The 15,760-nt window shown below is 38.9% G+C and overlaps 1 protein-coding gene across 1 annotated transcript; it reads right to left on the bottom strand.

Moving 5' to 3' along the window:
* Positions 1-626: 626 nt before the first annotated feature.
* Positions 627-15,219, bottom strand: LOC116301691 (nuclear pore complex protein Nup155). The gene is made up of 36 exons (XM_031710785.2): positions 14,972-15,219; positions 14,306-14,443; positions 13,869-13,965; positions 13,515-13,585; positions 13,321-13,413; positions 12,436-12,596; positions 12,212-12,311; positions 11,942-12,107; positions 11,776-11,873; positions 11,125-11,277; positions 10,923-11,023; positions 10,651-10,818; positions 9,758-9,868; positions 9,430-9,492; positions 8,929-9,110; positions 8,417-8,551; positions 8,198-8,264; positions 7,747-7,871; positions 7,433-7,488; positions 7,094-7,224; positions 6,953-7,012; positions 6,494-6,625; positions 6,074-6,151; positions 5,892-5,952; positions 5,553-5,688; positions 5,199-5,349; positions 4,807-4,911; positions 4,294-4,344; positions 4,107-4,213; positions 3,446-3,575; positions 3,038-3,157; positions 2,713-2,833; positions 2,336-2,446; positions 2,046-2,182; positions 1,837-1,943; positions 627-1,584 (listed from the first exon to the last, which is right to left on the bottom strand). The coding sequence occupies exons 1-36, from the start codon at positions 15,114-15,116 to the stop codon at positions 1,443-1,445; spliced, it is 4,110 nt and encodes a 1,369-aa protein (XP_031566645.2). The 5' UTR covers positions 15,117-15,219; the 3' UTR covers positions 627-1,442.
* Positions 15,220-15,760: the final 541 nt, after the last annotated feature.

Here is a 15,760-nt window from a genome sequence, read left to right as displayed (position 1 = left end):
ATTGACGTTCAATGTATACAAGTTCCACGTCCTTAGCCTGTTTATAAAGCCTTCGCTTCTGTGATTCGTACCGTATCTTGATTATTTCTTCTTCGGGGATTTTGATCGCCTCTAGTCTTGTTCTGATACAATACTTGAACAATTTATAGTAAAGCACGGAAAATATTACAACTAAGATAAACGTGGCAATTACTCCTAATATTCCAACCATTTTGACTTTGTTGAAGTCACGTTGAATAATATTTTGTCATGCTAAGCTTCGAAGAACATCCAAAGACATCATACGACCAGAAACTCTCTTCACTCATTCTTGGTTTTAAAACTTTTTGAAGCAAGGCTGAACTCCTCAAAAAAGCATCTTGGCACAGAAGTGGTCACAACAAGACGGTTTGAAGTCAAAAATGTTGGAAAGTGTATAGTAATCTGTGTGAAATCATTAATATTCCAACATGGTCTGGTGAGCTTGTTAATTACGAAAACGGCTTTTGTTTCGTTGCATAGAATGAAGGTTTTAAACATTCATAGGACTCGGCTGATTGCAGATGCACAACGTTCTTCAATATAACGAATCTTACGTTTTTTAACTGTAATCCCTTAAACTAGCACAATGCTGGAAAAAACGTAAAGACTATTTACTAAGAATTTTATTGGAAACAAGTATTTTAAAATCAACTTCAATATATCATTAAATGTTGCGAAAAATGGATTTTGTCTGCGAGAAAAAAAATCTTAACAAAATTAGAACCCTGAATTATTTGTGTGGTCAGTCGATATTTGTTTCTTAGTTATATTTCCTTTCGCATTACAACATGTCGGTTCTAAAAATGCATAAGCCAGTACCGATGTTACAATCAGTCCTGGTTTGTGATTGGTTAATGTTGTATAGAATTGAATCAAAGTTTCTTAGAAAAATAGAAGCTACTGACAAGTAGAGTGGATTTTGAATAAGCGGGAAATTTGCACTGAAATGGCTTCCATGGACAGCGATATGGTATCTTGTGTATTTTAGCATGGCCGACATATAAATGGCTTCCGATATAGTGACTACATGACACATGCAGTAAGTAACATGCAATTAGAAGCTATCATCAAATGATAGAGCACTGGAATGGGTTTCTATTGCGTCCATCAATGATAGCATTAACATAGCTTCCAATAGGCATTGGAATGGTTTCCAGGTTGCGAAAAACTTGCACATGAATGGCTTGCCAAAGCTTAATGACAAGAAATGGTTTTCTTTCATAGAATGGCCAAATTACATGAACTAAACACTTTTCGTACACATTTCCCCCACTCTAGCAACTGTTATTTAGAAGTATACTGTAGACTTAAATCACGCTTGTCTTTGTAGATGTTGCTAGAAAGAACGTCAAGTCCTTCATTCGGAAACATTGCAACACAAGAAGCCTTACTCGCTGAAACTAACTTCAAGAGAGTGGATTTCAAAGCATTCGCTTGAGACGAGACTGTAGGGCCTTAAACTTTGCCAGGGTAGTTTGAACAGTACGGTCACGTGAGCAGATGGACTCCAGTTCCACCAAGTAGGTTGCGCATGCGTCGTGTAAAGCTGTCGTAAATGCCGGTCTAAAAAGAAAAGCATAAAGCATTACAGACTGCTATGCTTATGATCTTGAAGGAGGGATTGAAAAGGAGTAAAAGAGAAAACGAGAAAAAATGCGGGAAAAGGGAGAGAAAAGTCGAGGGGTGGTGTAAGGAAGGGGAAGAGGTAGAGGGCACATTCATCAGACTTCCCTGCATCTCTTATTTCGTCCCTCTCTCATTTCCTGGTGACCCTCACCTCGCTAGTCAGCAAGGTTCAGATATCATTGTCTTTACCTGTCGTAAGGCGCTATTAATGACGGTAACTCGACGAATCGTGATAGCAAATGATACAAGACGTCTAAGATATGCAAAGGTTTGTCTATGGCTTGCCAACAAGGGTCCTGTCAAGTAAATACAAGAGATCAACAACAAACATGTATAAACACCCCCTGTTGTGTGTGGCCGGGGAAGAGGGGAGGGGTAGAACGAGGTTTTAGACGCACCTTTGCTTTGAAGAGTCTATCATAGACGCCGTGAAGGACTGGGAACGGAATTCCAATCTCAAGCATCGACATAAACACCCATGTTGGGTCCCAGTCCAGCTCGGCACTCTTCCTTTCCAGCATTAGAATTATTGCACCTGTACAACATCAGAAATGAATGTGATTGGTTAGTTCAGTGACGCCTCATTTGGGGTTATGAGGATAGAAAACAGGTATTAAAAACAGTGGTGCATGGAATATTTGATTCAGTTATTAGAGAGAGACAGAGATACCATATCCATCATACTAACCTAGAGGGAAGTATCTTTCAGAATGCACATATGTTTTTCCTAACGTTACTATCTTCTTGCTAATGATGGTGATACGGTCACTGGGAGAACAATGAGCCGAGTCACGCAACTCTGAAACAAACAGTAAAAATAAAATAAGAAGTAAAGAAAGATCAAATATTGAGGTTTTGTATGACTGTGATACGACAAGACACAGTCACGCCTAGCTCACGCCGTCACAACAGGAAATCAAATAACACAATTTGAATAACGAAAGGCACGGCAACGGGTCAGAAATGAAGTATGTGACATCCTTCGATCAATCAATTACGTGTGACACGGTATCGTCACGGTCATGTCATGCTCTGCTCAATTTTAGTCACGCAAGAGTTTCTTACCTTTGTCGATGATTTCCCGCCACAATGTCTCGATAAGCGTCGGGTCGTAATGTCCAGCACAATGAACGATTGCTAGTTTACACTCAGCTAACATAAAAACATCGGCAAAATCTCCGTACAACTTAAATACAAACAAATACAAAAGAATTTAATAATGAATTTTCCTTTAATGACAATCAGAATAGTGTCACAAACACTTCTACCCAGACTAGCAAATTATCACGGTCGCTTTTGGTCGGAATATTTAAGGCATGTTTTAGGTCTGGTAACGAGATATGTATAAAGCTGAACTGTGATTTGAGGATTTGGGGTCAACATGTCATACCGTGGTTACGTCCATGAGTCGCCCATTCAGTTCTACCAAGGCTTCCTCGATGTTTCTTGTCTGACGGGATTTATTCATGCGGGACAGCGTGTGGTAGACTTGAAGCTGAATGCGCGCAACCTGAAATGAAAAAGTACAACACGGTTAAGAGAGTAATGAAAGGAAAGAAGGGAGGGAAGTGGGAAGAATGGGGGAAAGGTGAAGAAGTGGAGAAGAAAGGGAGAAGAAAGGGAGAAAAAGGGAGAGAAAAGGAAGAAAAGTCAGAAGAGAGAGAGAGAATAGGAGAGGGAGGAAAGAAGATGGGACGAATGGAAAAGAGAGGAGAGAGATGGAAGGGGAGAAATGACATCCTAAAATGACCAATACCCGAATACACTCACTGGCTGTCACTTATAACATATCACTCACCTCTAGTTTTTCCTCCAGTTCATGAAGAAACTCTCCCTCTGAGCTCGTGCTTGTCCTTAGGTTACTACTCTTGGCACTCATGATGGCACGAGACAGATACTCCAGACGCTGTTCAAGATTTATCCCTGGTCTGTGTGAGGGAGAAACGTCACATTCCTTAATACATTACGTTTAAAAAACCCTTCCAACATTATTATATAACGTTTTACAGCGAACATGTGTTAAGGGAGACTTGACTGCATTTTGGCTATACTGGTGTAAGCCTTATAAAGTACCTTCTAACATTATAGCAGAGTTTGCACGACAGTGGAAAACGTTTGTTACAGACTGGTATACTGTACAGTGACTAGCCTGCGGACCTCATTAATCGTGTGCTGCTACGCTGGCTAAACAGTGATCTTGACAGTGCTGTGTTTTAGGTTATTTCATGCTGTCAGTATCCTTCACTTGTTTAATATCCCCCCTTAATGTTCCAAGTTCTTTGAATGGGGGTAATTAAAAATGCTTTTGATGATTGAATGGGCAATTATCTCGTGTGCAGCTAGTGGTTCAACAAACGTGGCCCGTGGCCGCGCGCTTCAAGTTACACAAAAGCTATGCGACTCTGGTTTGAGGATATTAGAAATATGTATTCCACGAAATAAAAGTGCATAGTACTAACCCTTCTTTTTCGGCCAGTTTGGACAACACCCTAGCGGCAGCAGAGTAGTTCTTGGTTTTCTCGTAGTATCTCCACAACAAATCAAGAATCTTCTGCTCGTTTGGATGCTGTGGAGTTAGCGACACAAACTTGATTAGGACTGCGTGGGTTACTGGGTGAATATCAAGGCAATGTAGGCTACACATACCTGATTTGCTGCAGATTGTTTCAGATACGTCTCTAAATACGAAGACTTGATCTGAAATAAAACAACGAAAGGAATCCCTGTAGGTCACTGGTAGAACATTAGATTAGCTTCTGCAACGTCATTCACTCCACTTCTATCATGGACTCGGTTATTTTATCGTTTACTAGGAAGCTGACAGTGTGCACGATAACCCCACCGCCCTCTCCATCATTGCACCATACCCCCCCCCCCACCATACCCCTCCCCCATCACTGCACCATAATTCCCACCCCCTCCCCCATCAGTACACCATAGTCCCCACCCCCTCCCCCATCAGTACACCCTAACCCCACCCCCTCCCCCATCAGTACACCATAACCCCACCCCCTCCCCCCTCAGTACATCATGATCCTCGATGAGTAAGTCAAAGAGAATTCACCTCTAGTTAATGGGAAGTACTAGCATTAACCACTGCTATTAGTAATGCCCATTCATTTCCATAGAATAAGAATAAAACAAGCAATAGATTCGTACCTCGAGGAGTCTCTCAGTCAGAGCATTGTCAATCAGCCACTGATACAAGCAAAGATGCCATAACTCATCTGATGATGACAGGGATAAAGAAAGAGTGTGTTCCAACTAGAGAAATGAAAATAATGGAAGATTTTTTGGTCAATAAAAACAAATAGCATGCATAAATAAGAAGTACTGTTGTTGCTCTTTCAGGATATCAAGCCTACTTGCTGCTTCACTTTAACTCTGGTCTGTCTACACCCTACTCGCAGGTTGTTTTTTCCCCTCTGTAGGGCTGAGCAGCAAGTGGGGGAGACCTAAAGTCAGAATGGAGGGCAGAAAGAGATTTCTGCCAGCAAGGTAGCTGCACACAGGCTAGGAAGCTTTAAGTCTGGTTTTTCTGTTGCTCTTACATATCTATCAGCATCTTCTGGTGTGAGTTCATTGGGGTCTGGTGCTGGTGGTGGACCTGGCCGTGACGGCAGACTAGGAGACTGGTGTGGGGATAGGCGAACAGCCAACAGACGCTGGAAGCAATCTGTTAGACACTTGTAGCAGTATTTCCTGAACAAACACAGATATTATTACATAAAAACGGACAGTCAGATTTCTTAGGAATAGCAAACACAGCGCATTGTTGTCTAGCTTGGGTACCAACATCTTTTATTTTCAATGCCTTAAATGGTATTTGTACCCAAGCTAGACCACAATGCATCATATCTATCAAACTCAGAAAATACCCATGCTATAAGGATATTTTTTTTTACCTTGCTATCATGGCTTCTTGTCCCTGGACATCTCCTGGTGCTTCACTATTCCTGTAGAAGTGTAGTGCTAAGCCTTGTGGGTCTTTCTTCAAAGCAGCATAAAGACACAATTCTACTACACCCTCGAAGAAATGGACTAGAATGGAAAAAGATGATGATGATTATCATGAATGCATGATAGCTTGATGATGATGATGAAGATGGTGATGATGATGATAATGGTGTTAATGCCATAAAGATGGTGATGATTATGGTGTTAATGCTGTTGGTGATGGTGATGGTGATGGTGATGGTGATGGTGACACTGGTCATAATCAAATCAAATAACAGTTTCTTTACCTGATTCAAATATGGAACAGATAAGTTCCAAATTGACTTGGTGAGTGACTTGTCGATAACACTACAAAAACCGTTTAAAATTATCAGAAAACATTCGAAACTAAGAACACAAGTAACAATCATCTTAGTAACATGTTCCTTAACGACAGCTGATGATATATGCCATAGATACACACACCCACCTGTAATGCTTCCTTTAGGAGTCTAGATTGTTCTGATTTATTTGTAGTTTTCTTTGCTAAGGTTAAAAGTTCACCAGCCTGGAATAACAGTTTCGCCATGAATATTCATTTTATGATTGGATGTCATAAGATGATTTGTATAATAACATTTAATACAATAGTAACTACATTATGCAGCAACTGCAGCATCAACGACTGTAACATCATTTGCTTATGCTAGCTCAAGGGCAGATCCAGGGGGGTCAAAGGGGGGCTGAAGCCCCCCTTCAGCAGAAAAAAACAATGCTTTTTTATATTGTTTTCTGTTGTGTTGACGGAAGAAACTCAATTACCCCCCCCCCCCTAAACTCAATTAGCCCCCCCTAAAACTTTTTCTGGATCCGCCCTTGTAGCTACATATACAAGACAGCACCTGTTTACCTTTGTGCATATAGCATCAGAATCACTGTACAAACTAGGACTGATCTCTCGAAGTCTCTCACTGATTGCATCTGTTGAGCTACTATCATCCAGGAAACAGTTCATCAGTGATGATATAAGACCACTGCAAACCTGTCAATGATAATAATATAATGATAATCATTATCATCATCATCATCAGTCATCAACACTACCATTATTATCATCATCACTACCTCCACTGTCATCATCATCATCATCACTACCAACATCATCATCACCAACAACTCCACTGTCATCATCATCATCATTATCATAATCATCATAATCATCGACAGCATCATCAGCACCACTACCATTGTCATCATCTTCATCATCATCTCCATCATTTTCATCAACCTAAAAATCATCTTCATCATTACCATTGTCAACAGTTACAAACACTAGCTACAAACACTAGCGCACAGAAATCCACCCTACCTCTTGTCCAGCAGTGACCAGGTCTCTGAACCTCAAGCGTCTTAATCTATCTCTTGGTGCCTTCAACAAAAAAATGACAAGATTCTAGCATCAGTATAAATAGACCAGGATCCTATTCTATTAATAATACACAATACTCACAGTATCCATGCGAGATGTAACGGCAGAGATATCATGCTCACATAACAGTTGCCACAACCCAACTGCTTCACAGCTTCTATCAACCAGATTCTTCAAGTTAGACAGTGCTTTTCTCTCAGCAACAAACGATTCTGTTGACATTAAAGACAAGTAATGTAATTATATGATAACAACTATTATACAAACTACACCTGGTGAGATTACTGATGATTTTGATCAGAATTCTTTAGCATAGCATCTTACAATTTTATCATTTTCCTCGCATATCGAATCCCCCCCCCCAAAAACACTATATACACATTTCAAAACGTTTTGAAAAAAATTAGCAGTTTGTTGTACCTTGGTGAGACTGTTGGAGAAGGGACTGATCTCCCATTATAGACATGTGTGGAAAACTGCAAAGAAAAGAAAATCTCATCAGAGACATTCAAAGAAAAGAATATTAAATAACAATGTATACATAAAACAGGCTAATAGACTTATCCCGAATTTGCTTGACTGGTCACAAAACAATGGTTTCAAGTCGAGGTTGAACTTGATGAATAAAAGAATCAAGTTCAATCTTGACTTCAAACCATTGTTTCGTGGTCAGTCAAGCGAATTCGGGATAGGTCTATTCCCCTTGAACCATTAGAAAACAAGAGATCCCTGACCTGCTGTCTACGTATGGTGCAACAAACTGAAGGTTGTTTTCCATCCAACATTGTAGCTCCTTCATCTTGTCTAAAAACCAAGCAAGCTGCTCACAAGTGAAACGACTCTTGAAGATAACTGGAGGCTAAGAGAAAAAAGATTAGCCATTACAATACGAATGGAGTACCTCTGGGGTCCCAGGCTTAATTCCTTGATTCAGCATCACATAAGTAGAGTTCTCCCTTGATTCAAGGTTGTTTTCTGATTTTCCTCCCTCAGAAAACCTAACATGCCAAAGCTCTAATTCAATCCGTGTGTTAGCTGTTCTGTGAGTTTGATAAGCCCAGAGGTTGTTTCAAGGTGCAGTAAAATTCTATGAAGTTGACCTGTTGAAGACAATAATCCCAGCTTGTGGAATGAATCCACTGTTAATTCCCATTACTATTCATTACTTATTAAGCTGCCGCATACCTTGGTATTCCCAGATGTAGGCTGGGTAGCAAATTCTTCATAAACAAGCTTACCATCCCACAATGTTCTATAATACAAAATAAACAAGTCAATACTCCGAGGTAGATAAAACAAAAGAGTTCAAAAGCCCCATCACTGGAGTGCTCAAGTATTCCAGGGGGTCAATGATGTACCTCAAACCCAGGGCTCTCTTCCCAATATGTGACCTAAAGAACCTACCCAAGTATCCTAGCAATGTAAAGGCATATCCCATCATGCTTAGCAGACTTGTTGAAATCAGGTTGAAACACGGCACCTCCCGTCATTCCTGGATGAGGAGTTGATGTTGAATAGCTCTGTCCAAATGGCTGCGTACTACAACATAAATGAGCATTATTTATTGTCAAGATACCTACCTAATGTACAGGATATTTGTTGGATCACTGCTTGGTGTGTTTGACTAGAATTAACACCAGTCTTCAATGAACAGGGAATCAAGGGTTGTGTAGTGGTAATACACTAGCCCTCCAACCTCTCTGGTCAATTCCTTGACTCTGCATCACATCTGAGTAGAGTTCAATAGGTTTTATTCCTCCGGTTCTCCATTTTCCTACTTTCGCAAAACCCAACACACTAAACTTCAAGTCTATCTGTGAGTTAGCTGTGCACTGACTTTGCTCAGCCCAGAAGATGTTCCAGGAATCAATAAGATAGAAGGTAACTAACACAAGATAATCAATATCCCTGCTTACCCATTTTGTCCTTGTCTAGTCGCTGGTGTCCCCAGGTAACTACCAGCATGTACCCCCCCTGACAAGGGACTACCCATATTGAAACTGGGATCTACTCCACCATCTGTTGCCATGGCTCCTGTTATTGAGTGTTGAGATTCACCACCATACTTAAAGAATGCCCTTGTCGCCCACTCTGATACCTTGAGGAGTAAAAACATCAAAAACATGATGAAAAAAGTTTTACTTTTCTTACCTTACCAATAATAATCAAAACCAAAACTTTTTTATAAAAATCTTTCTCCCCCTCAACTTTATATACCTTATTATTTCAAGATTTTCAAGTTTTTTTGTCAGCTAGCAGAACCTTCCCTAAGGAACCTTTGGCTGAATTGATTTATTTCTGTGGCGATGTATGAACAATTGACTGTTTGATACAAAAAGCCGATTGGATATATACTAAAGAATGTTCATAAATATCTGTCTACTTTTAGTAATTTTGTACTGATTTTCTGCATTTACCTGTTGGTTAGTTGACTGTGTCGAGCAAGCAAGTACTAGACAAATAGCACATGCTTGATTTTCCTAAACAAGAAAACATCATTAGATCCCTGTCAAAAGAAATATTTTCACCCCCTCAGGGCTTGAAATAATCACCAACCAGTTGCCATGTCATGATCACAGGCTAAATTAGTTTTATCTCAGTCATCCCTCATTTCTGGCTCAACTTTACTGGTCAAAATGAACAGCAAGGCAAAGATTTGGTAGGACAGGTCCCAGTTCTGACCAGACATTGCCTGATATCTGGCTACTACTTTAAGCCCTGCTGCTAAGTGAAGTGTAATTTTACCTTGTGAAGCTTGAAAAATGCTTGAACTGCTTCAGAATCAAATCCTTGAGAAGAAATGAGAAGCTGCTGGAGCTGTTCTACCGGCCGATAACTGGACATCAAGTAACTTCCCTGCAAGAACAACAACCAATACCAATGAACCACATCCTAAATAGACCATATGATATACCAATACTAATGAACCCCATCCTAAATAGACCATATCATATACCAATACCAATGAACCCCATCCTAAATAGACCATATCATAGACCAATACCAATGAACCCCATCCTAAATAGACCATATCATATACCAATACTAATGAACCCCATCCTAAATAGACCATATCATATACCAATACTAATGAACCCCATCCTAAATAGACCATATCATATACCAATACCAATGAACCCCATCCTAAATAGACCATATCATATACCAATAGTAATGAACCCCATCCTAAATAGACCATATCATATACCAATACTAATGAACCCCATCCTAAATAGACCATATGATATACCAATAGTAATGAACCCCATCCTAAATAGACCATATCATATACCAATACTAATGAACCCCATCCTAAATAGACCATATCATATACCAATACTAATGAACCCCATCCTAAATAGACCATATCATATACCAATACTAATGAACCCCATCCTAAATAGACCATATGATCATAAACTAATCTTTACCCATTTTTCCTTGAGAATAAGATTTTTGTTTGCGTTTTATTCATATTCATGTGTCTTCTGGTGTGCAACCATTAAACAAAGAAACCATACTCTAGGGAATAACACATGGTCTAAAATGGGTTAACATTATGCCCAAGCTAATTTGGTCTATCCCCCAACATTAAACCCCACAGATATGAAAACACTGAATATGATTTTATTTCTCACCTTTGCACTAAGAAGTACAAACGACCTCTGAGGCAATGCATGCTGCTTCACCACGATTGGTGGTTCAGGCCACTTCTCAAAGAGTACGGGACAAGGACTGATTAAATTAGCAGCAAAATCAGGCACCTCACTTACAGCCCAAGTGCGACCATCAAGTGGAAGAGTAACCTTAATAAATAATAATAATTATTATTAACAAGCTATAGATATTAATATAGACCTCATTAAAGTACTGCAATAGCAGAGTTATTTAGTCCAGACTATACATGTACCTGCATTTCTTTGAGAGGAGTTTGGAAGGGAAACGGGTTGGCACTTGTTACCCATAATACATCAGTGTCTTCTGTCCGTGATGATGCAAGTAAGCTTATACCTTTAATTATGAAAATAATGGATTAAGAATGGGGTTTGTTTCAATATTAAAACTAAAAATGCAAAACTAAAATAGAGTCAACTCTTTCAAGTTTTACCTACCTTGTCTGTAGAATGAAGCATGAACATTTGTAGGACGGACTGAAGCAGCAGATGGTGCAAAACCTGGAGGCATTCTGACATGGACAAGATTCAGTCTGTTTGGTCTTTCTAGTGGGTTTCTGAATGGCATGGTACTAAAGTACAATCTGACACCTGGATGTGCAAAGCAGGTATAATAACAGCACTTTATCATTATTATAATCACCACTAATTCCTTTCTAACAACATCATCACCCGCATCAACCAGAACTTCTATCAATGATATCATCACCACATCATAAACTTCAACATCACCATCATCATCACCATCACCATCACCATCTTCATAACCATCACAATCACCATCTTCATCACCATCACCATCTTCATCACCATCACCATCACCATCACCATCATCATCACAATCACCATCTTCATCACCATCACCATCACCATCACCATCACCATCTTCATCATCATCATCATCACCATCTCCATCACCATAATCATCATCACCATCATATCATTTCATCATCTTCATCATCATCACCATTATCACAGTATCATCTTCATCACAATCATCATCACCATCATTTTATCATCATCATTCATCATCATAACATTATTATCATATCATCAACAGTGACATATAATATGCAAGAGGAATCTTACCAGCGTGTGTGACACCCACAAGATGAAGATGGTCTGACTCATTTCTAGACACTGGTGCAATATGTACAATGGGTTTGAAGTTACTGTAGTCTGACGTCCTACAAAATAAAGGATTACGCTGTAAATCTAAGAGTCTTAACTTCCAACTTACCCACCTACCACATACCTTGTGGCAACAGCGGCCTTGTGTGATATGGTTTCTTGGTTCAAACTGGCCACATATCTTGTTTCTTTGCCGTTCGAACCAAGATCATAAACCTGTATGGTTCCCTTCTCAGATCTTGTGTACAATATATTCCTTGTGTTATCGACAGCCAACTGACATAAGGCATCTGAAAAATAGACAATAATAATTGTTGATAGTGCAAATCTTGTAATTCTATTTCATCAAGCAAGAAAACCGAATGGGAAACAATGTTGAAAATCAAAGGAGTACCTTCACCAGAGACATTCAAGAAAGACGGAACCAAAAATGATAAAGTACTTGAAGAATGATTGATTTTACGGCATTTTCGTTGAAACCAGCTGTCTTCGGCCTAGGAAAACACATTGTAGGAGCATCATGGGACAGATTATGGGTACATTTTAATATTAGATGATTTTTTGTAGGGTTTGAGGAATCAAAAAAATCATGAAGTTTGATGGTTGCTATGGTGTTACCTGGTAAGCTATTTCATACAGACAGCCATCTTTACCACCAGCAAATACCCTGCCATAAAATGTGCCAGTGACGCAGGTCATGTAGACATTATCAGAGGGAATTGAAAACAGAGGATCTGGTTGCAGGTGCATTTCAGCGAAACCATCATCTGGTAAACCACCTGATTACAAATGGGAAGGAACATTATAATGTATTCTGATAACTTATAAAAGAGATTGCTGAAGCACACTCCTTCTCCCAGGGATCAATATAATGGCAGGGTAATGAACAACGTTAACGGAGGCAGCATGGTTGAGTGGTCATAGCGTCAACCTCGCAATCCTGTGGTGCCGGGTTCAAGTCCTGCTATGGCCAATAGCTGAGACTGTATTTGTCCTGATTTCTGATTGGTTCAGATTCAGTTTCTCGACCATGCCAACTGGTTTGCCTCCTTGCCAGTTGGGATTCTTATTACTATTTATGTTTCTTTGATCATTTCATTTCAGTAATGTATGTCACCCTCATTAAATAAAGTCAATTTAAGTCAGTTTCTCGACCATGCCAACTGGTTTGCCTCCTTGCCAGTTGGGATTCTTATTACTATTTATGTTTCTTTGATCATTTCATTTCAGTAATGTATGTCACCCTCGTTAAATAAAGTCAATTTATTTTTTATTGTCAGGCAAAAATTGTCACTTGTACAGCCAAAAATCTCTTAGGCCAGTCCTCTTGACCAATCACACTGGCTCAGTGGTAACATGTCAATCAGTCAAACTTAGCCAGTCATCAACTACGACCATTGAGCAGTTTTTATTTTTAGCCCTGTCATCTTATTCTCAAAACCAATTTTTGATACAGGCACATCAATTCCCATTTTCCCATTTTTTAGTTGTTGTCTCACGTACCTCTGGATTTAGGTGTGAATGTAACAGCAAGAAGAACAATGTCAACAGGTGTTGTCAAACACAAGATGTACTTTACTGACTCTGCTAGTATCTCTGAAGAGAAAAACCTCTCGTTATAGAAGTTATGATAAATGACAAGTAAATATTGAATAAATAAATGTTTAACAGATAATCATTATACAAAATACTATTACCTGGTTTGGGTTTGGTCAGTCCAGCACACAGAATAGTCTCACTAAGACCATCAAAATATGCTAAATCACTCCTGAAATATACATTCATATGTTAGACATATTGAGTGCCTTTATTATTCAAAACATCTTAAATGAATATAGTAAGAGTTTTCTATTGTCGGGGAATTGAACTCTATTTTTATGCAAATACTATCCAGAACGTTACTATTGTTTGGTACACCAATATGGCTGCCTTCTACCATGAGTGAAAGCGCTGTATAGCAACATAAGAAAGCCCACCAACTTATCATTCACTGTATATAATTGTTGATTTAAAAATACAAATAAGATAATGCATTAAAAATTGATATTTACCCATCTTCATAGTTCCAAACAAAGATATCACTATCTATAGTCAGCCAAGCTCGGCGTATCTCAGGAAACAATCCCATCATGCAGTTGCACTGCATGTCTGATGCATTATTAAGGATCACTGCAATAATAACTGTGTATATGTCACCCCTACGTAGGGGAGGGGGGAATGGAATTTGCAAAGGCTAAGAAGCATCAAGTATATTATGTTTATACCGGAAAATATCCACACCTTTCTCCATGGAGGAGGATTGGAATTTTCAGGGGGAGAGGAGGGTCTGAGAAGAGTTCCGTATATTGTGTAGTTCCAAAAAATATCCTATTCCTTCTCCATGGATTGGAAATATTATGTCCAAGACTTTCTTGGGAATAGGAGTACTTAGAGTACTTCAATCTCTCTTCATTAGGAAGGAATCACATTTGAAATAAGCTAAGGATACGGTCAAACTGTTCCACGAGCTCTGCAGGAAGTGGAATTCTTTTGATTGTACTAAGGAGCTCCATACCCGCCAGGCCAACAGATGGTGAGGACAGAGAAGGATAGTCATAGTCATTGACTCCACTGAACGACACGCCACCTATATGTAACACAATACAACACAATCTTAGAACATATAGATCATTGACTCTACTGACGGACACACCACCTATATGTAACACAATACAACACAATCTTAGAACATATAGATCATTGACTCTACTGACGGACACACCACCTATATGTAACACAATACAACACAATCTTAGAACATATAGATCATTGACTCTACTGATGGACACACCACCTATACATAACACAATACAATACAATCTTAGAACATATAGATCATGGACTACTTATAAATGTAGGATTTATTAATTATTATACTGTACACGATTCCCAGCCTATCTTTTGTTAATCAACCAGAAAAATTTGATGAAATATGAACAAACTTAGTTACAAAGTACAAAAATTTCAACACAGAACTACTGTACACAGATGTATGGACTGCCTGTCTTTCTTGCGTGTTCTTGGCAATAAATATTGTTAATTAACGATGCAATAAACCCTATTATGTTCAATATATCACGTAATTCTGATAGATAATCCAATGAATTCTTCTTACCACCAGAAGATATCCTCAGTTGTTCTGCAAGATCAGGATACTGTCGATCAGCTTGAAGTTGACGATCTACCTCTTTTGCCGCATTCTCAAGCGATTCTACGGCTATACTGGGACTAATAGAGCTATTCCCTGACACAGCAGGCATCGTTGGGGTATTTATTTTACAAAGTCTTAATAAAAAAGCCCAAATTTAAGACATCTTTTTTCTGACTTTTCCTTTCCACATGGACACCATGTCTGATATTCGAATGAGGCGCGATCAATAGTGCGCAGACTCGGAAACTAAGACACAGGAGGCCCAATCAAAAAATTAATCGCTATGAGAAAAATAGGAAAAATAGGCGGGGGAAACAATTTATTAAAATAGTCGGGAAGTCGAAACTATATATGATATGTTTATCTCTAACAAGGCAAAATATTACCTCCTAGAAATACAGCACGTTTTCCTGTAATCACGTCCTTTCAAGAAAAATATATGAATCATGGAAAATGCGGAGATAAATTGGTTTTCGCGGATTTATCTTTATGAAAGACATCAATGAAATGATACGTGATATTCCCCCTAAAAAACTAGTATTAGTTTAAAGATTATTTAAGCTAATGATAAAAACCCATTAAGACACATTATGAAGAAAAGGGATTTTTCTCTTAAGACGTTTCGGGTAGGAAGTGATAGTGTTAAAGATAAAGATGACCCTCTATTTTTAAAACTGACTGCTGAGCGTAGTATATCTCTTAATTGACACTAAATACCAACGTAAGCCCGAACGTAATTATCGGAATTATATC

Source organism: Actinia tenebrosa, unplaced genomic scaffold, assembly GCF_029948245.1.
Source record: "Actinia tenebrosa isolate PJP-AT-01 unplaced genomic scaffold, QUT_ActTen_1.0 PGA_scaffold15__27_contigs__length_11533743, whole genome shotgun sequence".
NCBI classification, from domain to species: domain Eukaryota; kingdom Metazoa; phylum Cnidaria; class Anthozoa; order Actiniaria; family Actiniidae; genus Actinia; species Actinia tenebrosa.
Note: the sequence above shows the minus strand (reverse complement) of the source record. Positions and strands in the feature narration are given on the sequence as shown.